The 27,439-nt window shown below is 43.6% G+C and overlaps 1 protein-coding gene across 7 annotated transcripts in view; it reads right to left on the bottom strand.

Annotated features, from left to right (window-relative positions):
• NEDD4L (NEDD4 like E3 ubiquitin protein ligase) overlaps positions 1-27,439 on the bottom strand; it is a 334,192-nt gene that overhangs the window by 78,857 nt on the left and 227,896 nt on the right. For all 7 annotated transcript variants that reach the window (XM_054987386.1, XM_054987387.1, XM_054987388.1 and 4 more), the window contains 4 exons: positions 26,323-26,373; positions 8,363-8,424; positions 8,135-8,234; positions 2,499-2,665 (listed from right to left, as the gene is read on the bottom strand). In XM_054987386.1, the coding sequence (XP_054843361.1) occupies positions 2,499-2,665; positions 8,135-8,234; positions 8,363-8,424; positions 26,323-26,373 (380 nt within the window). The remainder of the gene's footprint in view (positions 1-2,498; positions 2,666-8,134; positions 8,235-8,362; positions 8,425-26,322; positions 26,374-27,439) is intronic.

Below are 27,439 nucleotides of genomic sequence, written 5' to 3'. Positions count from 1 at the left end.
TGTTCTGGCAGTTCTCCAAAGAGATCACTTGTCTGGTGGCGCCGTCCACCTGATTTTTGGCCATTCTGGGCCTGTTTTGGCCTGGATGGGGCCATTTTAAGCCATTTTGGGCCCATTTCAGCCTGGTCCGGGCGGTTTCGTCCCAAATAGGGGCCAAAATTGCCCTGATTGGGCCTCTGCGAGGTGGGGGAACACTCCTCTGTCTGGCAGCAGCTGAATCCTGGCCATTTCGGGCCCAATCCTGGCCATTTCAGGCCCCTTTCAACAATTTTGGTCCCAATTTGAGCCCCAAATGGCCAGGCTTGGGCCCAAAACAGCCAGGATTGGTCCTGAAACAGCCAGGATCGGGCCTCTGATGGGTGATGGATCACTCTCCCACTCAGCAGCTGCCTGATCCTGACCATTTTGGGCCCCTTTTGGGCCATTTTCAGCCCCTTTTTGCCATTTTGGGCCCTATTTCATCCCTGAATTGCCAGGATTGGGTCCAAAACAGCCAGGATAGGTGATGTCAGGGGGTGTGGCATATGCAAATCAGTTATACTAATGACACACTTCTGGTGATGGCAAGAGGCGTGGCATATGCTAATGAGTTCCTGCAGCTCTTTTTCGACAAAATGACCCCTGGGTAAGAGGAAATGCTCTCTTATAGTACCATCCTAAGCAGAGGAACACCCTTCCTTAGAAGGCTGTAACTTTGCTTAAGATGGCACTGTTAGTCATACAGAGCAAAGTATTCAGACCCTACGCAACAGCTGTACATCAGAACAACATAAATATATATACATGGAACCTTCTTTTATACCTGTATTGTAGCTGCAATCCTATGCACACTTACATGACATCAAGTTCAACTGAATGAAATGAGACTTCCAAGTAAGTATGCACAGTCTCGGGGAATAACTGACTTTAGGAACATTGTGACACGGAGCAACTATGTTCTATGGATGTAACAGAAGCTTGTGGTATTGAATTCTAGTAGCAGCTAGCCTCTTTTATCAAACATGCCTTCATACAGTGGAGACAACTTCCTAACAGGAGAGAATGAGATGTGGCAATTCCCATTGCATAGATTCAATGGTTAAACAGCAAGAGAAAGAGTCCTAAAGGAATCATCTCCTCAGTTCAGCTTCACAGTACGAAAAACAACCACCAAACAAAATGTTAAAAGGTTAATTGACAGAGTGAAATATTAAATAGACCAGGCAGGTTTTATTGCACAGAATTACACTGGAACATTGCGAGAAAATTCGTCCTAATAAAACTTGTCCTAACATTAAATTAAAAATCAGTATCTTGAACAAGTAGTAATGTTCAAGATTGGTCCCTATTCCAAAGGGTACGAGAATCATAATTATACTGTCCAGTACCTAATAGATTTAATCTACTTTTAAGCCAAAGTACATCCTCTTCTTAGACATGATATGTGACAGTTATATCGATTTCCAGTGGGGACATTCCTAAAGAGTGTGTTTCAAAGCCCTGGGTTGGTCCACTGAAGTCAAGAGAATTAGCACAATTCTATGGTGCCTTTCACACTGGGACTTTAAACCATTTCAGTACCTGCTCCGCATTCCATGTTTACAGGGGTTTCACACTTGAAAGGTAGTCATGGGATGCAGTACCTCTCTTTGTCCACGGCATCCCTGATTTTATTCCCTACGGACATACTGCAATGTTATTTTTGAAGCCACTGCTGAGTCACGGCTGACCCGATTTATGTCAGTGTGAATACTTCTGTCTTCTTTTTGCTTCTCTTCCCCCTCCCCTCTCCTCTTCCTCGGGAGCTGATTGGTCTGTGTGGAATTAACCACTCCCACCCTCCTCAGCTCTCTGAACTCCTTGTCTGCCATTTTTATCAGTAAAGTGAGGTAAGGGTCCACCACCAATTGCCTCTCCAGGGGGCATGGGATAGCCCAATCAGCAAATACAGGTGGGACTGGCAAGATTGGTTTGTACCATGGAGCCTTCCTTCCCAATGGATTTATAATAAGAGTCTGATACCCAGTTGCAATCCTAAGAACTATCCTACAGTGTTCTCATTGAACGTTAATTTTGGAAGCTTTCCCCACCCTTCTATTTGCATTGACTATTGCTTCTTATCATTGTATTCCATCTATGAAACTCACAGCCTGACCCACCACTTAGTTCAAGCTGAATTCTTAGGGCTTTACCTGAAATACAGGCTGAAATGTATAAACACATTTCCTAGAAGGTCAGTCCAAGTTAATACAGAAGGGTTTCCTGATAAAAATGACTTCCAACCAAAAAATCCCAAACTTGGGCTGCTGAATAGTAGGATGGGGATAGAACAAAGATGATGCTTAGAGGAGTACAATCAATACAATTCCTACGGAAAAGATATGATAACGGCTAACTGCTACCGATAGACCAATCCTCTATGAATTTGTCTATTATTTTCTCCCCATTCATCTCAGGGTAGTTACCATTGCCCTTTTTTGTGGCTTATAATTACAGGTTGTGTGAAGAATTGCACTTACATTAAACTTGGTCGGTGCCATTGCGTTGTTCTGTTGTTATGGTTTACATAGTAGGTACGCCCGAGATTGTCTACTTTTTCTTCCCATCCAGGAGGTAAGGGAGGGGGTGGTAATTCTTCCTGGCGCTGAGAGGGAGAATCATTGGAGTCCACTACTTCCCAGCCATGCTTCAAAAGTGGGGTGGGGGGGGAAAGGAGAGAAAAGTACATGGTTAATTCTACCGTACAGGAGCCTAAATACCAGCAGATTCATATGCTTTCCAATGATGAAACTACACAGAACAAAGTGGCAGCTGTGGAGTTAACATATATTTATTCGCTGTGAGCTGTTCTCCCTGTGCAAAACAAATCAAAGTTAGAGTGAATAGATATACGAACAAGATGAGCCGATGGGCTGTGGTTTAGTGGTCGAGCGTCTGCTTTGCACGCAGAAGGTCCCAGGCTCAAACTCCAGGAAGGCCCAAGGCTCGGGTAGAAGGCAATAGGAAAGACCTGCATCTGAGAACTTGGACAGCTACCAGAGGTCAGAGGAGACAATATTGACCTTGATAGACCAATGTCCTGAATCAGTATAAGAGCAGGACCACAAGTGACGCCTGACACAGGTTGGACACTTGCCAGCTTCCCTCAAGTTTTGATGGGAAATGTAGGCAGCTTGGCGGAATGTTGGACAAGTGACAGTTGAAAAGTCCATTGGACAGCAGTCAGAGAGTCAAGCTGCAAGAACAGGATGCCTACATTTCCCATCAAAACCTGAGGGAAGCTGACTAGTGTCCAACCTGTGTCAGGCTTCACTTGTGGTCCCGCTCTAAGATGTGTATGTGCACGTGCGCAACTGGCAAGTCTGTAAAGAAAAAGAATCTGACAACCCCCCCCCCCCGATGTTCCTTAAACCACAGACATGGCACCAGAGGTGTTTTTAAAACACAAAAGTAACTAAGGAGCTTATTTACACTAATGGGGAAAGATCAGGTGAAGTCAGGAGTTGAAGCTCTGTGAGGTAAAATTCAACATATACATGTCTAGATCACTGAGGTAACATACACAGACTTCAGTTTTTAGACTCTTCATTGTTGCTTAAGGCTTCTGTTGTTAGGCCTTGTTTCCCTTGTTTCTTCCCTCAAGCGCTTGAGGATAGTTTCTTTTTAATATTCTTCTTCACATCTTGAACTAGGAACAGGGGTGTGCACCCGAAAAATATTCGTGTTTCCCCGCTTTGAAATGGGAAAACAATTCGGAAAACAAAGCGGCAGGAGAAGGAGCACTTTCAAACAGCCCGCACCGGCTTCATCCAATGCATAGGGTGAAGCCGGACCAGTGTGGGTGTTTGAAACTGACAGCGCCCCTTCTCCTGCTGCTTATAAATGCTCCGCTGCAATACCTGCAATGCAAACAGCTAGAAAGTGCTGTGGGAGCAGTTGCTGCTGCTTTGCCCGAAGCTCCCTGAAGCGATACAAATCGCTTTAGATAGTTTTGATTCGGTATTTCTGAATTGGGCCAGCAATGCTGGGCCCGATTTGGGAATCCTGAATCTTTCTGATTTGGGTCCAATTTGGTTTTTTTTCTGAAATAGAATCCCAAATTTCACATTCCTAGTTTGGAAAGCTGGTACCCTCTTCTTAGTACCTGAGGCCCTCTATCTGCAAACACCAGTGTTTTCCTTCAGTCCTTAAATGAATCTAGAAGTCTCCTCAGGCAGTTTCCAACCACACCCAACCAGGGATCTCTTCTTTCTCCAGAACTACCTCGCTGTTTGACTGGGTAAGGAAAAATCTCCTCTCCTTAGAAGATCTACCCCTTTCTTTGGCCTGTTTGGGAGTCTGCACCTATGTCTCAAACCTCCTGGCCAACTTTCCCCAGTTCTCCCATCAGTGATAAACTATTTTCCTTCAGGAATTTGTCCCTCAACCCTCCACACTGGATATCTCTCTCTGCTAGGACTGAACCAAGACCCTCCTCTCTCAGCTCAGCTACCCAAACAGATGCCTTGGAGTCACCTGCCACTGAAAGCTCTCTGATTCTGAGAGGGATTTACTCTTAACAGTCCTGCGAATGTGTGTGTAACCAGTCCTTCCAGGCTTCTTCAAAACATGCAGCCCATCACACACACCCAAAAGCCCTTGGGCCGGTCACTCTTTCATTCCCAACCTTTCTCAGAAGACTGTTGTTAAATGAAATTGAGGCAGGGAGAACACCTTGATTTCCTTGGAGGAAGGGTGGGTTCAAAATCTAACAGAAAGAGTTTATTCCATTGCCTTCCTGAAGCTTAGTTCTACTATGTAGGATTGTTAACTAGGGGCAGACTTGCCATTTAACTTACATGGATATTTCCTGGTGGGCCACTGCTCTAGAGGGCCACTGGAGATGATGAGCAAGCAGAGCCAGGTCCCAGCAACTCTGCCAACATGCCAGGGCCCTATTGGCTGAGACCCCTTCACCAACAAGGCAATTAATGTCAACACACCAATTGTCTCCTCTTCCATTGCTCTGCTGCCAGTTTGGGGGAGAGTGCAATGGGTTGAATTAACGGCCATTGGTGGAACCACTGAGACAAGTAGCTCTGAAGAATTGGCTTATAGGGGCCACTAAACTGGGCTTGCTCCAGGGCCATTTTCACTTCCCTGTCCACTCCTGTTGTCAACAATCTCTGGATAATAAGAACGCAACAGAGCAGTTCTGTTCTGAAAACATGACAGTCGAAGAAGGAATTCCGTGATTGCATCATATCCTGGATCTGACATTTATTCAATTAGTTCGAAAACAATGCTCCATTCTCACTGCCAGCCCAAAGAATAAAGACTGAAATAGCTCAAAGCTGATTCACTCATCCTAGGATAACAAGACACCATTCCAAAACAAATTTGCTCTGCTTCTCACGGCTGATTCACACAATACTTTGCACATAGGTTGTTTGGCTTGCGACATATGATAAAGAAGAAAGTAGTCACAAGAAATCAGCTGGAAGTACGTGGAAGCGATCTCCTTTTGCCGCAGAGTCAAAGTTCATCACAATAAGCCACGAATGTATTAAGCTGCCTTATGTTGAATCCGACGACTGATCTAACAAAGTCAGTAATGTCTGCTCAGATTGACAACAGTTCTCCAGAATCTCAGGCAGAGGTCTTTCTAATCACCTGACCTTTTAGATATCAAGGATTGAACTTTTACATGCAGGTGCTCTCTTGCCATGCCACAACTTCACGCCTATCATGTTTCTTGCATCATCTTGTATCGTGCTCAGGGCTCATTTCGAGGGGGAACGCATAGGAACGCAGTTCTGGCAGTTCCCCAAAGAGGTCACAGGACAGGTGGCCCTGCCCACCTGACTCTCAGCCATTTTGGGCCCGTTTCGGCCTGGATTGGGGCTGAAACTGCCCGGATCGGGCCTCTGATGGGTGGTAGATCACTCTCCCACTCAGCAGCAGCCCGATCCTGACCATTTCAGGCCCCTTTTTGGCCATTTTCAGCCCCTTTTTGCCATTTTGGGGCCAATTTTGGCCCTGAATGGCCAGGATTGGGTCCAAAACAGCCAGGATAGATGATGTCAGGGGGTGTGGCATATGCAAATCAATTATGACAATGACACACTTCCGGTGATGGCAAGGGGTGTGGCATATTCTAATGTGTTATGCTAATGTGTTATGCTAATGAGTTCCTCTAGCTCTTTTTCTATGAAATGACCCTGATCGTACTGAAAGGACCACGAGCCTGGCCCTTATCCCAAACCAGTGGAATGTTCTGCATTTTAATCATTTTTGGACCCTTTCAGTTCTATAGCCCTGTTTAGATTACCTTCAGTATTTGTTACAAACCAACCTTATGATAAGAGTACAGGCTGGTAGACTTTTAATGAGTCTTTCCTAATTTTTTTTTAGTACATTAATTTTTGGCTTGCCCTGTGAATGCTTAATCAGATGTGGCATATTTTGAAAGGTCATTGTTGATTGTTCGTTAATATTAGGTGCAGATTTTGTGGAAACTTTAAATCTGTATTATAAAATTATTAAAATTATTATTCCGGTGGGTAACCGTGTTGGTCTGTGGTAGAAGAGCAAGATTAGAGTCCAGTAGTACCTTAAAGACCAACCAGAGTTCCAGGACAAAAGCTTTTCAGAGCCAGGCTCCCTTCATCAGGTGATGGGAAGGTGAAGGTATCTGACAAAGGGAGCTTTGACTCTTGAAAGCTTATACTCTGGAAATCTGGTTGGGTCTTGAAGGTGGCACTGGACTTTGAATTTGCTATATCATTATGCAGTTGACCTCTGACTTTGGTGTCAATGCGTGACTGGTCTTCTGTTTGAAGTTTGTGCATTTAGTGATTGTATTACACATGTTTACAGAATTTTGAGCAAGTTTTATTTTTGTGTAAACAATTTGTTCTGTTGAGATTCTTCTGTGTAATTGTTTCAAAGCAGTTGGTCCTTGTGACCTTTTCATATCTTACATATTAGATCATTTTTTATTCCTCCCTCTCAAACTTCCTTTTGTTTCTCTTCTTCTAGACTCTTGGCCGCCCTATACAATCACCCCTGTGATGGTGCAGGGTTTATGGCAGGGTCCCAACTCAAAGGGAATTGCATGGAGACACCAATTATACAAACTGGCATCTCCATGTGGAGCCTGTAGCACAGCTGCTGTAACTTGCCTGCTTCCCCCTTGCTGAGTTCTCTGTGTTAAAAACACTTTTGAATTGTTTTAAGACTGTTCAGTGCTGCCTTGGGGTCCCTGGATGGGTCCAGGAAAACTTGCATGATTATCACAGCAATGGCTTTGCCCAAATGAAGACTAATTCAACTGGCAGCTACATGCAATCTCTTACGGGGGCACATGTCCAACAGCAGCTGTCCCCCAGTCCCCTGAACATCTTCATGGGGACCAGTGAAAATTTTGATACTAAACGAGTTTGCTATCTGTGTTTTGTAAGGAAAAGGCAGACCTAATGATAGGAATGATTGTCTAGGTAACATTTTGTTTGTGCCATGTACAAAAACTTGCTTGACTCAGCTGGCAGTTCTGAATGCCTCTGTTATCATTGCTGGGCTGCGATGATGATTTTGGACACTTGGATGCTAAGGCACAGCAGAGGTATTGCTCATTCATTAATAATATTTAGCTTAGACACAAAAAGATGTGCCCGTGTAACAATTTTGACCTGACATCTGAGCAAGAAAAATGATGTAGGTGATAAAGTAGGAATGGAAAGGATTTTTATTATTAAGAAACTCTGGGAGTTATAAAAAAACTTTCTGACTTAACACATTTATGGGGAATGAAGCCACAGGGAAATTATATGCATTTTATTGTTCTGCAGGTGCCAGGTGAGATATGGCGTCTTCCTTCTTTCTTGGCCAACCATCCTGTTAATTAACCCCAAACACTTTTCCACTACTGCCCTTGAACTTGGCCAATTTAAGATAATTTTCATTAGCATCTGTATCAGGGTTGACAACTTTCTCGGCAACACAAGTGCCTAGGCCACTATTGTCCCATGGAAACTTGGGCTGTGATCTCAGCCCACTTTCATTTCTAAGCAATATGAGCTACCGAGCGGCTAGATTCCTAGCATGCCTATCACCATTACTTCAGGTAAGCAGTATTTAAGAAAACTGGAAACACCTGAAATTAAGAACCACTTACCTCTGAGTCCTCTCTCTGGTCACTGTCGTCCTCTTGGCCACCGTCCTTTGGCATGTAGGCCATCTTCAGCCTCAGAAAACCCTTTACCCGAGATTTGTGGCTATCATGGAAAGACAATTGTAAAAAGGGATGAGCTACATAATGATTCTGTGTGCTAGAAAAGCAATTTCTTAGTCATGAGGAAGGATGGATGGAGACAGACACAGACAGACAGAGGGACAGGCTCACCTTCTTGGCCTGAGAAGGAAATCTTTAAATGTGTAAGGCCGTTCCATAGTTGGGTCTTCTGTCTATTGATACAATAATAAATTTAAGTCAGTCATACTCAAAAACACATTCTTGCATGCCTGGCAGATATTCCAGGGGAGCTTTGAACAAAATTTCCATTCCCCCCCCCCCCAATCTGCCTCTATGGACAAGCAGAGTGTATTGTTGACTGGACCTTTCCACTAGGTGTCACCCTTGACACCACTCCTGAAGCAGGCAAGCAAACAATGCCCTGGTGCAGAAAAATGTTTAGGAGGCAGGAGTGGTCAGAGATGCAGAAAAGTTGTTTTAAAGCACCTTGCTAAAAAATAATAATGCAGCCCCAATGCCCGAGTTTCCTCTTACTTGTCTGTTTCACAAACATACTTCTAGAGAGTCAGAAGTGGACCATGTACAACAGCAGACCACAGTCTATTAAGAAATGCCACCCCTCATGGAAAAGTATGGAAAATTAAGAGCTGCAGTGACGGGGGGAGCTGCAGTGATGGGGGAGCCCTCCCCATCCTCACCTCCTCCCTGAATGCTTCAAGCAATGAGTTATTGTGGCAGCTGGTTGAAAAGGTGAAAGGTATAAAGAATCCCCTGGATCTCAGCTCCTTAACGAATGGATCCCCATTCCTCAGCCATGCTGAATGCCGTCGTGTATGGGTATATAGCAAGCGTTCAGCATGACTCAGAGATGAAATGCCATATTACCATATGATTACTATTCTAGCCATAAGAATATTCAAATAATGATATTGCATCTTAAAAGTACAGACAGAGTCAAACATTGTAGTAAGGGGGCAGACAATCGAACCAGAGGGTTTTGTTTCCAGCACCATGGGAGCTCAGTACTGAGAGATGCCAATTAGCGTGGAAACTACAGCCAGCGGTGAATTTGCTGCATTCACAAAATTCTGTACTGCCAGTAAACTACCAGGTAGATTTTTTAAAATATTAGCTTGAGTGTACTGCACTTGGCAACATTCCACAACTCAAGAATTATTAGCATGAATTGGCAAACCATAAAAGTCATCACAAACAAAATTACATGTATTCATTGTTGCTTGTTAAAAAAGTAGGAGTCACAAGATTTAGAACGGGTCACTGGTAATAGGGGGTTAGATTTCTGTGGGTATAGATGCAGTGGGCATCCTGCCTTAGGCCAGCTTGGCAGCTGGTGGAAGGGTTGGGGGCAGGGACATGGTAGGGAATTGTTGCCATGAGCATGATGATGTCACTTCTGGGGAAAATCTGGAAGCTACAGTGGTAGCTCTAGGAATTGTCAGAAACTCTATGGTTTTGAAACACTGGTTTCACCATAGAGTTTCTGGTGACTGCTAGAACTACTGCTATAGCTTCTAGGTTTTCCCTGGAAGCCATGCCATCACACTCATGATGCTGGTGAATTTTTAATTTTTCTCTAACAGAAACTCAGCGCAGGGGATGCCTCATCCCAACCAGGGGTTGGCGGGCCTATTCTTAACTCAAGATTGGCTCAGAGTGTTGGTTTTACCTGGGGCGTTGCCATTTGCTCTTGTTATGCAAGTAGAAAGCAGTAGTTCTCACTATGTAGATTCTCCCTTATCTCTACAATGAATCACTTACTTCCAGACACCGCAACTACCTATTGATAAAAGCAGCATTAACTTCTTGCTGGAGCAAACAAGGGTTAAAATAAAACTGTGCACGAACCACAAACTTCCATGAACTTGCTCCAGTTTGCGAACCAGTTCGTGGGGTTTAAATAACCCTTTCCGTGCTGCTGCAAACAGCTGATCTGGGGGTTTAAATGCCCCTTTCTATGCTGCTTTGCAGCAGCAGGGGAAAAGGCATTTCACCCTCCACCAGCTTGAATCAGCTGCTTGCAGGAACAAGCAGCTGATCGGGGGTGAAATGCCCTTTTCTGTGATGCTTCCCAGTGGCAGGGAAAGGGGCATTTCACCCTCCACTGGCTTGGATCAGCTGCTTGTTGAGGAGATCCCCTCAACACGGGCACTTCCAACATAACCTCTTCGCACTTCCATACTTGTGGAAAAGTAGTTCAGCAAGTAGTACGAACACTACTTCTGCTGGATATTTTAAAAATCAGTTTGAGATACAACTTTAATTCTTTTTTCTTATTGTATGTTTTTTTCTAACTTTGTGTTCTGCCTTGAATGTCACTGAGAAAGACAGACTATAAGAAAGCAAATCGAATCAAAAAGTTCACGGCAATTTACAATCCAAGAGTCTGTTCAACTTACAAATCATTTACACCATCTCTTTTCAACACCAGCACTCCTCGGATGAAATCAACAAACTCTGACTCCTCGGATGACTCCAAGGATTCAGAGCTTGTAGAGGAGATTCCATAGCATATACCCTTATGTACACAAGATGACAGCAACAGGTTTATTATAGTCCAGGGCTTGTTCCACTAGCTGACCCTATGAGCAGCAGCAGCCACAGGAATGCTGGTTTAGTTGCGTCTGTTCCTGAGAAGGGCAGTCACATCGCCCTTCAGCTTGTTAGAAGAAAGGATGTGTTTGGAGCTGCATTTCCCATTTCTCCTGCTGTTATCTCTGGTTGCTAGTTTTCCCTTGAAGTTGGGATGAGGAGCACATAAAATTAGCGGCTGTCTATAAGGGCAGAGGGTGCAAGGGACCAGCCAGCCACCACTTAGAAATGTAAAACACACACACAACACCCCCCCACACACACGTCCTTAACCCTAAACATACTTTATTGCTTTAGCAACATAAAATACATCATTTAGAACTTAATCGATATGATATGACATCTTTATGAAACTTAAAAGTGCCTTAGAGTTCTGCAAGCCAAATACCCAGCATTCTAGCAAAACAGAGCTTTAAACTGAGACACTATCCTATCTTAGCATGAGTTTCTAAATTTTTTTGCCATCTGAGAGATATGGGGAAAGTTGGGCAGAAAACAGTTTTCGTAGTTTTTTTTTAAAAAAGGAAGTGTATAGAATCATATAGTAGCAAAAGGTCTAGTAGTCTAGAAGCGTATTGCAATATAGAGTTCGACTTTATAGCGCTGAACTTTTCAATAGTGAATTATCATCATATACATATACATTACAGATAGATCAAGATGGGTAGCTGTGTTAGTCTGCCTGTAGCAGTGGAAAAGAGCAAGAATCCAGTGGCCCCTATAAGACTAACAAAATTTGTGGCAGGGTATGAGCTTTCATGTGTCACAGCTCACTTCTATCTATCTGAAGAAGTGAGCTGTGCCTCATGAAAGCTCATACCCCACCACAAATTTTGTTAGTCTTATAGGTGCTACTGGATTCTTGCTCTTTTTTACATATTCATTACAGTTTATTAGTTGTGGAATGAAAATCTTTATACTATGCATTTTGACCAGATAAAAACCTTGTCTTAAACATTATTTCAATCAACCCCAAACAGAAATTGTTTCACAGGGATTCCCTCCCCCGAAACAGCGCTTCTCAAAATTTGAATTTTTTTCCACTGGGAAACTGGGGGAGGCGAGTCCATCTCTGCCAATACGTCCTCCCTTCTAACAAGAACTTGCTCAGCTCAGGTGGTCTGAGGCAGCTTCCTCATTGGCAAGAACTTTCTAGCCATCTCTGCTTGGAATTCTATGGAAGGAGAGCCGTGCTTCTTATCGCAAGGTTAGTATATCATGGATTTCGACTCTATTTAAAAGCAGATGAAGAAATGCCAAAGTTCTTCATGTGCAATGTGAACAACAGTGGTGAAAGAGGGAAAGACCTCACAATCTCTTTATGAGGCTGGCCTGTATCCTGTCACCCTACTTAGCCAAGTCTGAAGCCTGCATTTTCTAAATAAGAATACTAAGCGATTCCTATTAGTAAGAAGAATCTTTCTAAGAAGAAATAACAGGGAAGTAGAGAAGAGGAAGTACAGAAGAGGCATGTAGTATTTGGATGTATGGCATGGCTAATATTAGCCTTTTTTTAAAAAGAAAGGATTTCTTTTTGACAAATCAGTATTTTATTCTCCCTGCCCCCCATCCTGCCCAATGGGCCCTTGGGAAGACACTGGATTGGATCACTTGGAAGATCTGCACAAGCACAACTCGCCACGGGCAAGCGGAAGTGCTAGAATTACTCCTCGCTGTCTACTTGTTGCTACGTGAAAAAAATTGTAGCTTTAATATCTTTTTCACATGTACAAGACATAGCATGAGTTATTTCTTCTAGTACAGTTTTGAAAACCCAATTAAATGAAATCATGTGAACCATTAACTGTATATTCCATTGGACCACATGCACACTGTTTTGTTAAAAATTATATGAAAGCCTGATGCGTTGCACCAACAGTAGCACCACTTAAGTTGAAAGAAGACTCCTTAGGCCAGAAGAACTTCCTCCAGCCTATGGTAGGATACCACCACTATATATTTAAGAATACCACTTAATCAACCATATACTACATAGATCCCTGGTATGAATTATCAGCACACATTCTGCCACTACACAAAGTCAAGTTCGAAGCCTTCCTCTAACCTCAGGAGACTTCTGCCGACTTAAGTGGCTGTTCTGTTGCAGGAAGAACTGCTTAAGTTGGAAGAAGGCTCTTTAGGCTGGAAGAACTTCCTCGAGACTTAAGGTAGGATACGTGCCATTATTTCCATAGCAGAAAATATTTTCTTCCCAACAACTGTACTCAAATTTGTACTTAACACTTGTTATTTATGGACAGGCAAGGGCAAGGTAAAGACTGGGCTTTGAATATTCTTTCCATATCTCACCATGGAAAACATGCTGAAATAAAGATCAATAAACATTTAGAGAAGAATTATGAAGATACTAAGAGGACTAAAAAGGCAAGCCATAGTAAAGGTAATAATATTCAGGTGATAATATTCAGCCAAGAGCAAAGAAGATGAAAATATTGACAGTTTTCAAAAATTTATAAGGATGTCAGAATGGAGAGGGGCAACATTTATTCTATTTAGGATTGAATAAGAAACAGTGGCCTGTATCCTACCAATCTATTTAGAAAAGTTTCCTCTCGACTATACTATGTGCATAGTATATATGATCTGTTCACTGTATGTATTATCTTGCTCTCTACTACTGTAATTACATTTTTTATCATTGTTAACATTATCAAAAGATCTAATTCGCAGAGTGGCCAAATCTATTTCTCAGGGTGGACTTTCCAGCTCCCTCCCCTACTGCCACCCAACGAAGAGCAAAATGGGAGGGAGGAACTGGCAGAGGAACTGGGAGGAACAGTAATTCCTTTGATATATATATGATATATGATGTCTTCCACAGGAATTCTGGTGGGGGTGACTGCAAAGTTTCCTCCTTTTGCCAAGATGGAGGTTTCTTCTGTTGAGAGTTGACGTGGAAGACATCATTGCAAATGTAGAAGCTGCCATTCGTCATCTACCTGAAGAGGAAGCTGAGGAAATAAGAGGAGAGACAGCCAGGATTCTACGAAAGGCAAAGCTTCCCACCAGCAATATAACACGCAAGGAGAGAAATGCCATCAAGACCCTCAATGCAGATCCAGACATCATCATTCTACCAGCTGATAAAGGTAATGCTACAGTGATCATGAAAACAGAGGAATACAAAAAGAAGATTAAGGAACTCCTGGACCCCTCCACCTACAAAAAACTAAAACGAGATCCCAGTTGCAAAATCACCAGGCTAACAAATGCGCTGATCAAGAATTCCTCACTACATCCCGACACGCACAGAAAACTATGCAAGACTGAAGCACAGCCACCTAGACTATATGGACTCCCCAAAATACATAAGGATTCAGTCCCACTCCGACCCATTGTGAGTGCCATTGGTTCACCGACATATGAATTAGCTAGACATCTGGCAGATCTCCTGCAGGACCACATCGGGAAAACCTCGTCTTACATCAAAGATTCAGCAGATTACATCAACAAAATCAGTTCTCTGAAACTCAATCCACAAGACATACTTGTCAGTTTTGATGTTGTATCCCTGTTTACCAAGGTTCCAGTAAAAGACACTATTGCACTTATTAATCAGATTTTCCCAGAGGATGTAACAGCCTTATTCCACCATTGTCTGACAACCAGTTACTTCCAATGGGACAACGAATTCTATGAACAGATGGATGGGGTGGCCATGGGGAGCCCACTCAGCCCAGTTATAGCAAACTTCTACATGGAACATTTTGAAAAAACAGCTCTAGAATCAGCACCCCACAAACCTAGTGTATGGTTCCGGTTTGTGGATGATACATTTATCATTTGGAGCCATGGGGAGGAAGAATTGATGGGGTTTTTGAATCATCTCAACAACATCCACCTGAACATACAATTCACAATGGAGAAAGAAATCGAGGGAAAACTCCCATTCCTGGATACCCTGGTCATCCGCAAAGCAAACTTTCAGTTAGGTCACAAGGTCTACAGGAAACCAACTCACACTCGGTACTTACACAAAAACTCCAATCACCACCCCCGACAGAAAAGAGGCATAATGAAAACATTAGTGGATCGTGCAAGACGGATATGTGAGCCGCACTTTCTCAATGAGGAAATTAATCATCTAAACCACGCACTTCAGGCAAATGGCTACTCCAGAAATGAAATCCGAAGAGCAATCAAACCCAGGATGAATCAAACAACCAAGGAAAAACAGTCTCCTACAGGAAAAGTGTTTTTGCCATATATCAAAGGAATTACTGATCAGATGGGAAAGCTTATGAAAAAGCATAACCTTCAAGCAGTATTCAGACCCACCCGAAAAATACAACAGATGCTACGATCAGCAAAAGACAGTAGAGACCCCCTCACCTCTGCAGGAGTATACCGTATACCCTGCAGCTGTGGACAAGTTTACATTGGGACCACAAAGCGTAGCATCCAGACAAGAATAAAAGAACATGAAAGACACTGCAGACTTGGACAACCTGAAAAATCAGCAGTGGCTGAACATAGCCTAACTCAAACAGGGCACAGTATCTTATTCCAGGACACCAAAATACTGGACAACACTTCCAACTACTTTGTCAGACTGCACAGGGAAGCCATTGAAATTCACAAGCATAAGCAAAACTTCAACAGGAAAGAAGAAACCTTAAGAATGAACAGAGCATGGTTTCCAGTTCTGAAAAACACCAGGCTAACAAAACATTCTATCCCCAACAATAGCCCTGCAGAGAAGATTAGCACATCAAGTACCAATCCATATGCAAAAGAACCTCCTCAGGATACAGTGAAGCCTCCCTCCATTAGCATTCCACACCCTGGGAAACTCTTACAGGATGACTCAACTCAACCCCACCCCTCCAGAGGAGATACAAATGACCTACATCTTTTCCACACTGTGACACTGAGAGATCTCTGTCTTTTGGTGCTACACCTGTGAAGATGCCAGCCACAGCTGCTGGCGAAACGTCAGGAACTACAATGCCAAGACCACGGCAATACAGCCCGGAAAACCCACAACAACCATCGTTCTCCGGCCGTGAAAGCCTTCGACAATACAATCTACTGGTGGTCCCTGGCCCCAGGGCTTTTTCAGTCCTGGCCCCAACCTGGTGGAACTCTCTGTTGGAGGACACGCGGGCCTGCCAAGATTTTATATCGTGTCCGCAGGTCTGTAAGACAGAGATGTTCCATCAGGCATATGGTTGAGGCCAGTCTTTGATCATCTTAGGAGTCTCCTTACTGGTCTCCTGCCAGGGGGGCAATGAAATCATCTACCCCTATAAGTGCAGTCACCAGATTATTATAAACTGTGGCCCCCACCCCACCCCTTCTGTTTTGTTCTGCTTGTTTCCATAATGATTGGAGAATTGGAAGGGGGCTGCCAGCCAAAATGCTGTTTTGCATGTATTTATGGTTGTTTTTTGGTTTTTAACTGTATTTATATGCTTTAATGCCTATTGAGCATTTTATTGTAACCTGCCGTGAGCCCGTTCACGGGGAGGGAGGGCTATAAATCGAATAAATAAATAATAAAATAAATAAGAACAAGATCTGAGTCCAGTAGCACCAGTAAGATTTCCAGGGTATGAGCTTTCAAGAGTCAAAGCTCAAATAATTTAATAATCATAAATACTGTGACTTAACTGGGTATGCCAGCAAGCAAATTCTTACATGGCTTCTTTGCTCTTTAAACAACAAACAAACTGGAATTGATTGCAACTAGCATCAATAAAGATAATTAGTGATTACTCCTCACATATTTGATAACAGCAAACGGATCTCCTGGTGAGATTCAACTTTTTGACTATTTCACAAAATGTGGAAATCTAAACACCAAATCAGTTTAATGCTTGGGAAAAGTGTTTGGAACTATTTCAAGAGCCATTAAAAAGGGTGGAAACTAGGTTAGAGAAGGAGGGAGGTACAGGGTTCAAGTTTTCCCTGTAAAACAATTCAGAATATTTCAGTTAGCAACCTCTTTCATAAGGTGGTTGTGAGGATAATTGAGATAAGAATTGTAATGCACTTTGTACATCGCATTGAAATGATTAATTATAGTAATAAAATGGCATATACTGATTGAAGAAACTGGAAGGATTCCAAGTATGCTGTAAATTTTTAATGCTGTTACTTAACCTAAGAATGAAACTGCGCAGACATTTCTTTAAAACCTGAGCTACTTAAGCAAACAGACTAGAACAGCTGCACCAAAGACATATTAAACTCCCAGACAAAGATGAAGTTATAGTGTTCAGGACACCAACAAAGCCAACAGAAATGGCTAGAACAGTCTGGAATTGTTCTCCATTTCCACTTGTTACTAGAAGGGGGAAATTTGACGACTGCTCTAATCTGACGCATTGTGGTGGTCTAGTCTATCCCAAAATACTTGGCATCAGACCCTGCCTCTTAAGATCATAAGTCATACCAGACAATACTATAGAACTAGACAGTTGCATCTACAGGGAGAAATCCCATACTACGGCATTCACATCACATATTATTCACTGGGACTGGCATAAGGGAGAAACCAGCTAGCACCAGCCCAAGGAAATTGCTTATTCACTGCAGGAACGACCAGTTTCCTACCCTGCATCCTTTGGTGGAACGCCTGGAAATCCATATAAGCAAGCATATTGCCTGTGAGGGAGGCTGACCCAGAAACTCCTGCTATTGGACAAATGCATAATGCATGAAACCAGCTCTCAGGAATCTGATATTTCCTTCCTCAGTGGCCCGCCACAGACTCCCAGCCTCTTAGGGACACTTACCCGAAGGTAAACACAACTATCCTGGAAAAAGCAGCTGACGAAACTCAAGAGCAAGCCTTCCCTTGAGGAACAGCTGCCTGGCAAACGGCGAGCGACCTCCCTCTACTCTGCTCTTTGCTAATCCTAAGCAACTTTCGATTCATGGGAACATGCAAGACATATGGCTGTTAGAGGCTTAAGAGTACACAAATGTGTACACCCATGGCGGGGAGGGCAGGCAGCATCAGAAGCCTACAGCATAACACTGTTGTGATGCCCCTTCTTCATCAAGAATCCCTGCACGAGCTGTAAAGTGCATGGGGTGATCTTGGACTAGTTGTTCTCTTTCAGTCTAACCCTCAGAGTGCAAGGGGGGAAATGGAATAACCTGTCCATGCATGCCAGCACAAGCTCCTTGGAGGAAAGGTGGAATATAAAGGCAAAGAATGAATGAACACAAGAAAAAAAACAAGACTTTCCCCTTCTTAGTCTCCTTCCTTTTTAGAACAGAAGACTTAACATTATAATGCTGTGCAAAGTTACTGCATTCCTAGAGTAGAGTAACGCTGCATAGGATGGTAAAGAGTCCAATAGCACCTTTAACCAACTTTATTGTAGCATAAGCTTTCAAGAGTCACAGCTCTCTTCTTCAGATGCATGCAACTGATGAAGCTGGCATTATTTAAGACTAATAAAGTTGGTTAGTCTTAAAGGTGCTACTGGATTCTTTACTAGGGGTGTGTGCTTCGGGTTTCCGATTCAGGTAAATTACCGAATTGGACCCGATCCGTAAAGATTAGGGATATCCGAATCGGGCCCAGCAAATCCCTAATCATAGCTTTCCGAAGCATTCGGAATGCTTCGGAAAGCTTCGGGCTGAGTTTAAAGGGCCCCGCCGCTGCTTGCAAGCAGCGGTGGGGCCCTTTAAACATCATCCCACCCCAGCCCCTCACCACCATCCCCAGCCCCCCACCTCCACCCCCACCTACCTTGTCGGCGGCAGCGGTGGCTCCGGCTCCTCTGCCTCTGTGCCGCCGCACCACCACCTGAGCCTGTGGGGCAGTGGGGAAGGCCGGAGCCGCCACTGCTGCCGCTTCCGGCCCTTCCTGCCCCTCAATTGGTCGTGGTGCGCCGGTGGCCATTTCAGGGGCAGGAAGGGCCGGAGGAAGCAGAGAAAGCCCTTCCTACCTCTCAAATGGCTGTTGCGCTGCCACCGCACCGCAGCCAATTAAGGGGCAGGAAGGTCTGGAGGCAGCGGAGGCTCCAGCCTTCCCTGCCACCTCGCAGGCTCAGGCGGTGGTGCGGCGGCACAGAGGCAGAGGAGCTGAACTGGCTGGCTCCAGGCTGTCGCAGCCTCGTGCTGCCTCCGCCACTGCCACCGCAGAGGCAGCCCACCACCCAGCTGTCACAGACCCTCCTGCCAGGTAAGTGGGTGGGGGGTGAAGGGGTTGCCCCGGGGGGGGGGAGTTTCCCCCCTCACTTCAGTATGCTCTGAATATTTATGGAGCATACCAAAGTGAGTAAAATACTTTAATTCCGAAGCGGCTTGCCGCTATTTCTGGATTTTCCCCCCGCTTCAGGTAAACCCGAAGTGGAAAACCTGAAGCAACCTGGCCCTGCACACCCCTACTCTTTACTATTTTGCTTCTACAGACTAATACGGCTAACTCCTCTGGATCTGCTGCATAGGACGGCACTGTAAATCTCTTATTGCTAATCCCCTCCCCCTTTGCCAAAAAAAAAGTCAAATGAGTGTGCTCTTTTAAGAAAAGCAAAGTAGTACCAATGGCCCACCAAATTCAGCCATCAAGAGCAACTGAGAAAAAAAATGTTCGACACAAATGTTCCATATTTTTTAAATGTTCTTTTGCACGATTTCCATAACCTGAACATGCATTTTAAGTAGTAGTGGAAAACTTTCTTTGGGCGAGTATTTGGCAGCTAAACTTAAGGAAATAATGGAGCATTTTACTTACCTAGGGCTCTGATATGCTGATACAAGAAAAGAAAATTAAATTGCTTGCTACACTAATGTTCCTCTTGACACTTAGAAAAGTGTTAGATGACATTTTTGTTTGTGCAAAAACAGTCTTGACAGTCCTTGATGCTGATGAACCTAATTCCAGAGTTATGGATGCAAGACTGCATAGAATACATAGCTTTCATTACACAAAAAATCCCTAGAGTATACAACATACAATTGTGACCTACAACTTGCCCCAATTTTGCTTATATTCTGAGCTGAAATTGCCTGAATCCAGAACTAGGGAATAGTTACAGTCAGTCACAGAGCTGGATTTAGGTACAAGCTGAATGAACTACGCTCTGGCCTAGATGGTCCAGGTAGCTCGATATCATCAGATCTTGGAAGTTAAACAGGGTTGGCTGTAGTCCATGTTTAGATGGGAGACCTCTAAGGAAGGCTTCACAAAGGCAGACAACGCCAAACCATCTCTGAATGTCTCTTACCTTGAAAACTCTACAGCATCACTGTATGTCAGCTGTGCCTTAACCACACACAAAAAAGTAAACAACAATTTAAATACAATCCCTCCTACTAAAATCAATAAATTACCTTTTGGGGGGCAATCTTATGGGACCTCTTACATTACTGCCTCAACCTGGCCCTGATCAACCACATGTCCCGATGCAGAGGACAAAGCCAGCTGGTGTGACCGGGTCTCAAGTAGCCATTTTCTAACAGCAAACTGATATTTTTGGATAAAGGGAGGAGAAGGATTTGTGTTGCTTTCTGCCAAGTTAATAGCATGGCCATTCGATCAGATTTATGAAGGTTCCTTCTTCCTCTCCTTCACCACAGGAACTAAGTCACGCGAAAATGTATCTTTTGCCTAATTTAGCCCTCGAGAAGCTCTTAGCAGCTCTTCTAGCTTTCCTTCTCTTTCTTCAGGGATGTGTCCACAAAGCACTCCTACCCAGAAAGCTCCCACAGGGCCAAATTCTTAGCTAGTTTTCTTTAAAAGGCCAGCTCTACATGGAATCCCTTATTTGTAGGAACACAGTCTATCTTTCTGTTTGGAACAGTTTTAAGAAAGTACATTTCACATTGGGAAGGGAAAATGTTCCACAGAGTGGGGGAGAAGTGCCTCACAATGCAAATGCTTTGAACAGAGACATCGAAAATATTCTTCTTTCTAGCAAGTTTTTAATATTCGTTCACTAATTTTTTTTATGCTTCTTCATTCCACCCAATGAAGAAATCAGTTAAACTCAAAAACATATGTCTCACAGATTAAAGAAGAACAGGAAATTATACACTGTGTGTATCCTGTGAAAAAAATTCAGGTTTCTGCCTCTTTTAACAATTGTCCATAATCACAGCTAGTTTGTTTCAGTGTAATATAAGGTCAACATTGATATGACCCTATTGAAAATAAATTTAGCAGGATAGAGCTTGACTTTTGGCCTTTTATAGGCATTAAAATGAGCCCTCTGTGGACGTAAAGATCTCAGCTACTGTAACCGGGACTGGGGAATTGGGTGGGGGGGCTAGAAATCTCCCACCAAATCTATCATTCCTGGTGCAGTGTTATATTTACCCCAATACTGCTAGTCATGATTAGTTTCAAACCACAGTACACACTAGGGTTGCTAGTCTCCAAGTGGCGGCTGGAGATCTCCTTGAATTACAACTGATCTCCAGGGGGCAGAGATCAGTTCCCCTGGAGAAAATGGCTGGACTCTATGGCATTATACCCAGCTGAGGCCCCTCCCTTCCCCAAACCCCATCCTTTCCAGGTTCCACCCCCAAAATCTCCAGGAATTTCCCAGCCCAGAGCTGGCAGCCCTAGTACACATGCCCAAATTCTAATCTGGTTTGTGGGGATGCAGACACAAAAATGCTACTGTTTGTTTCTCTATGAAAATCGGAGAGGAAAAATCTCACACATATGGTTAGGGTTGCCAGACTGAAGGGAAAAAAACGGCCCCCGGAGTTCCTCGCACGGTCCTGGGCCTGATGCAGTGACGTCACTTACAGAGTGATGTCATCACTGGCTACTCCCTCCTTGCCCAGGAGGCCGTGTGGGTGAGCAAGCCCACTGCTTCCCAGGTGCTCAGGAGGAGGCTGGGCTGGGTCCTCCTCTGAGCGGAACCACAAGACAAAAGGCACAGGTTGGACACTTGTCAGCTTCCCTCAAGTTTTGATGGGAAATGTAGGCAGCTTGGCGGAATGTTGGACAAGTGACAGTTGAAAAGTCCATTGGACAGCAGTCAGAGAGCCAAGCTGCAAGACCAGGATGCCTACATTTCCCATCAAAACTTGAGGGAAGCTGACAAGTGTCCAATCTGTGGCTTTTGTCACTTGTGGTTCCACTCTCAGGCACTCGGACGGGCCTGCCACTTCCTGGACACAGCAAAAAGGCTGGGCCAGCCCTCCTCCAGCGCTTGGGTGGGCCTGCCACTTCTTAGGCACAGTGAAAAAGCTGGGCTGGCTGGGCAATCCTCTGGCGCTCGGGCAGGCCTGCTGTTTCCCAGGAGTGGCAAAAAGGCTGGCCCAGCTGAGCTAGGCACTCCTCCAGAGCTCAGGAGGGCAAGCCAACCTGCTGCTTCTCTGGGATGGCTGGAATCAGGGGAGGAGGTGGAGGAAGAGGAAGAAGGCCTGCTGGTGCTGTTGCGAGCTCATGGACATCAGCCAGTCACTCCTCTTTCCCCACGCTAAAAAATACTGGACATTTTTATGTCTGGTATTTTAACTGTGCTTCCCCAAACATCCCCTGAAAAAAAACTGTCTTTTGAGGGAAAACCAGACACCTGGCACCGCTAGTCACTGTTATCAGGAACATCACATTTACCCCCAGGTCTGAGATCTTCCTATTGTGTACTAGTGGTTTGGTCGGTTTTTTAAATCTTTTTGTAATGTGAAGATCTTTTCCCTAAAGTGTGAAACATGTTGGGATTTCCTTCTTTCCCCTTCAAAATAGCCTATGTTCACTTTCTAGAATTTGTTATCTGCTGCTTCGAAGATAATAGGAGCAGAGTCAATTACACGAGACAGCAGGAGACCTGGGATCAACGTCTGGGCATTTTCTTTTCTAAAGGCAATGTAGGATCAGGGGAGCTAACCATTTGATCATAATGCAGGATCAAGGGAGCTAACAATTTGATCACAGCAATGGCATGGGGGCGGGGAAGGTATTTATTCCCCCTGCAGGTGGGGAAAAAAGCAAGAGAAGTATGCTGACTGCAAAAATTGCCTCCTTTTCCAGTACCAATGCTGTGATAAAATTTCCATACACGCTCTTCTGGAAGCCTCTACTTCCCTCAATTTAAAAAAAAATTCTTTTGGAAGATTAACCGTGGGTCTTCCAGCATTGCTTTCTATTATTGGGATTTCTCATTCTCTGTAGCAAAGCAGTCACACGGATGATAATTCAGGTTCAGAAAAGGAGGTGGTGGGGGAAGAAACCTTTCCAGTCGGAGCCAAGTTGCTCTCCTATATATAGCATCTAAATGGGTGGTCAATGACAGCAAAAGGAATGGTATTTTATGAGACCCATTTCATGAGATCAAATCATTTTTCCGCATTGAGCAGAAAACTGTGGAGAACTAATTCTTTTTTATGAAGCACCCATAACAAACCATGCCCATTACAAGTTCCCAAGTAATTTCGTTTTAGATGGCAAAGAATCCCCCCCCCCCCCAAACAGAGCCATGGCTGTCAATGACTTTGACTAAAGAAACTAATACATTGTCCAGACAGATTTAACAAAAATACCTGCTGACCAGATTATTGTGCATAAAACAAATCTAGAACCTCGTAAGGCTGGGGGGCCTAGGATGTTTGTAAAATTCAGCACTACAATATAGTGAAAACGAATACCAACTCCCCAGTGGGTTTTTATTTTATATTAACAAAAGAATCAATTGCGCTGACTTGCATAGGCCAAGTCTGATCTTATCAGATCTCAGAAACTAAGCAGATCCAACCTTGGTTAGAAATTGGATGGGAGACTTCCATCAATGACTAGGGTTGCTATGCAAAGGCAGACAATGGCCAATTAACCTCTGTTAGTCTCTTGCCTTGAAAACCCCAGCAGGGGTTGCCATAAGTCAGCTACGACTTGAGGGCACTTTCCACCACCAGGACATCCAGTTTATCTTCTCTTAAGTCTCAAAACTTCAAATTGGCTTAATACATTAAATTCAACAGAATCAAGAATGGAGGAAGCATTGTGCTCAGCAGAAGCACTGAACTCGGTGGAATGCTTCTGGGTGAAAGGCAGGAAGGTGAACAGTACAGTGTAGTGCCTGGAAGATGGTCAACAGCATCTAATATAAGTGCAAGCCAAACCATGTCAACAGTCCATGGGGGTCAGCACATATGCTGCTGATGGATGCATCATGCCTCTCCGATCCGACGGCCCTACTTTACTACCACAAAGCGTCACTAGTAGCTGAGACTTCTCCCATTCATGTGCACTGATGCTAAGGAAGTTACAGAATGGGATACCCACAACCTTCACTTTGTCATGATCTTTTGCACATTTCCACATTCTGGAAAACATTCCCGGCTCCATCGAAGAATGACGGTAAAAAGAAGATGGGCTTGGCCTCATCCATGGGCCAACACTTGCTGGGAGCCAACGACACCACCATTTTCAACCCAAACCTAACTCTGTGTGAGCAGTCAGTTGCTCTGCGGAGGTGAGGGGAAGGATGCTTTGGCCCCAGTCACTGGTGAAAGGGCTACTAAGGGTTTTACTCCTTCCACCCAAGGAGACAGCACATTTCTTGGCAGGGGAAGGCTCCCCTTTCCCCCCTTTTAATAAAAACTAGTAAAATATCTGTATTAGCTGTTTAAATCCCCTGGAGAAGAGGAGAATATGAATGGAACACACCATTAATAAAATCCCTATGTTTGAGAATATAGTAGATACTCCCCTATCACAAGAGCAAGAAAGAAAAGCATCTTAGCTATGTAAAAATTCAGAGTACTAATAACCTGCTAGGAATGTAGAACAAGAATTGGTGTGTGCTTCAAAGGATTTCACAGGCAGAAGAGAAGACTGTCGCCCAGAGGGGCACCCGTGTCTGCTGCTGCATCTGTGTAGACCCAACTCTGTGTGCATTTGACATCAATGACCAATATTTGAGTAGTTTAGAAAAACACTCTGTCAGAACAGCAGCTATTAAAAACAGTGAATGTAGTGCTTTTAAAGATCGGTTCCAGTTATTGCTTCAGAGAGAATAGTGTTGAGTTTTGAGGTGGGAGATGAGGTTCAATCGCTGTTCTGTGATCAGGTTTACTGATTTCCCCAAGGCAACCTACTATTTGTATACTTTGCTTACCTAACACAAAGTCCCAATGCAAAGTTAAACACTTGGATACATTTAAGTAAAAACATATCATAACTTTCCCTGGGCCCTTGGGATCAATTGCAATAAGAACTGGAATCAATCAAATTCATTTTTAAACATAAGCTTCAAAGGAATTTTCAGTTTATTTCCCTGGAACTGATCTAACTTGGATTTACTGTGGTCTTATCAGACCCTCAGAAGTAACTATGACCAATTTCTCACACTCAGCCTATGACTTTTAAAAAAGAGAGAAGGAAAAATCCTGAATGACATTCAGATTTTCTTGAAGTATTACAGGTGACTGTGCACAAATGAGGAATGTAATTAAAGGATTAGACATGATATAGGACCAGAGGAGATGGAGTAGATCAGTAATGACAGCTTGAATCAAAAGCAGAGCATCCGATGAGAATTTCAAGAACAGATTTGCATTTCGTCAAGGAAAAGGATGCTAATTTCAAACCTACTTGCCAGCACTACAAGAGGCACAATACTGTGTGACAACAAAGGAGGATGTTGCGAGATTTAAGAAAAATTAAACAGCACCCCTCCAGAAGTTAAACAGATGCTGGCGCTTAAGGTGCCGAGCTATGGTTCATAGCTAATTGGAGATGTGATGGGGTGGCAAATGACTGACTTTGCAACTTTTCTGTCTCTATGCTTCCTGCTTAAAACCCACCCAATGCCATACAGAATCATCAAGTCCAAGTTCCAGGCCCCGCAGGCATTCTACCATTTCAGACATTCTGGTTTGGATCAAACCAATTGTTTAATAATAACTGTGCTTATATACTCTCTTCTGAGTGCCCCAGAGTGGTGAACAAAGTTATTATTACCCCCACAATACAACTGGGGAGCTGGGGCTGAGAGGAGTGGTTTACCCAAGGCCACCCACAGAGTTTGTCACAGAATGGATCTATTTCCCCCACCCCACCCCACCCCACACATCTCATGCAGTCTCTGCAAATCATTCCCCCCTCCTTGTGACAGCCATAAAATCCTTGGAGTGTGATGATGTGGAGGAGGGCCCTAAAGCAAGATACAGAATTAGGAGAAATCTCCCAACACACACCTTGTGCAAAACCTTGCTCTATACATGAAAGATGTTATGCAAGAAGGATCTGACTATTGCCCCTTGATTCACAGCTGCTCTCCCTGAGGCACTGCATTCTCTTCCTGAAGGCTCCAGGACTGTCAGGAGCAGACCGGAGGGAATGTATGGGGTTGCAAGGGGAAGGGGGGATTCTTTGGACCCAACCTGCTATCAACAGTCTAATCAAATTCTGGCTGTGATCTTGAGCATGTTTTAAAAAATCAAAGCAGCAATGAAATCAGAGAATGTTATTGGTAAGGGACGGCTTCAATCCCTCTCAAATTGACTAGGCAAATGTAAACTTCTGAGATTAGCAAATAGAGCAGGTTGGTCATGAAAGTTCTTACCGGAAGATGATTAAGTGGCACATCAACTTGACCAAGGAAATCGTCTCTGGTCTGTTAACAAAATAGGAAAAGATGCATATTAACTCAATTGCAATTCCAGAGGATCAAAACATGGAGTGCACAACAGAGTCTATTGTGCTGACACTGTATCACCATTAGCACCTACAACAATCTTGGGTTTTAGCACTGTTATCTACTGGAGCCCCTAAAGATCTATTAAAGATCTAAATGTTTTCTGTTGACAGGGAAAGTTACAAGCTACACTTCGAAGTAAAATTCAACTTATTCTTCATATTCTGTCTTCTTGCAGGCTGAAATTGTACACAATAGTCCCTAAAAAGGAAAGTTAAGTGCAAATGTGCTATACTGTGTAGAGGCTAATATGAAACTTAAGATTTAGATAAAACAAAAACATTTTATGTAACTGACCCCATTTTAAAACATGTATATTAACATTGTATAACCCACCCTGAATAAACCAGATAAAAAGATAGGAAACAACACTTTTTTTCCGCATGCCACCCCAGGGTGTTCCTAGTAATTGCTAATGCTTTTATTAAAAATGCAGGGGAAAAGGTTATTCTGTCTGTACAATAAAAACCAGTAAAAATTCAACGTAAGCCTTAATACTCATATGGCCTCTTGTATATATTAGCTTCTCTATTCATTGCAATGGACAGACCTAAGTCACACATTCAAAGTAAATGGAGAGCCAGACTAGTGTAGCTGGTGGGCTCTGATCTGGGAGACTGAGATCCCCACTCACCAGTGAAACTCACTTGGTGGCCCTATTTATTTATTTATTTGCTTCCGCTTATATTCTGCCCTCCCCACACCAGCAGGCTAGGCGCGGATTACACTGCATAAACATTTCAATAAAGCATTACATTTCAAAAATTTAAAACCAAATAAATAGAATATAAATATTTAAAAATTACAGAATTACAAAATTTCAACAGCAGCACAGAAATCCATCTGTTTCTCACCCAACTGTTACTAAACTACTTCAACAGATAAACAGGTAAATAGATAAAAATGCAGTCTGGTGGCGGTGGATATTCCTGATAGGGAGGGCGACACTCTTTCTAAATGGGCCAGCTCAGCCCAGCTCAGCCCC

This window comes from Eublepharis macularius, chromosome 8 (genome assembly GCF_028583425.1).
Source record: "Eublepharis macularius isolate TG4126 chromosome 8, MPM_Emac_v1.0, whole genome shotgun sequence".
Classification (NCBI taxonomy): domain Eukaryota; kingdom Metazoa; phylum Chordata; class Lepidosauria; order Squamata; family Eublepharidae; genus Eublepharis; species Eublepharis macularius.
Note: the sequence above shows the minus strand (reverse complement) of the source record. Positions and strands in the feature narration are given on the sequence as shown.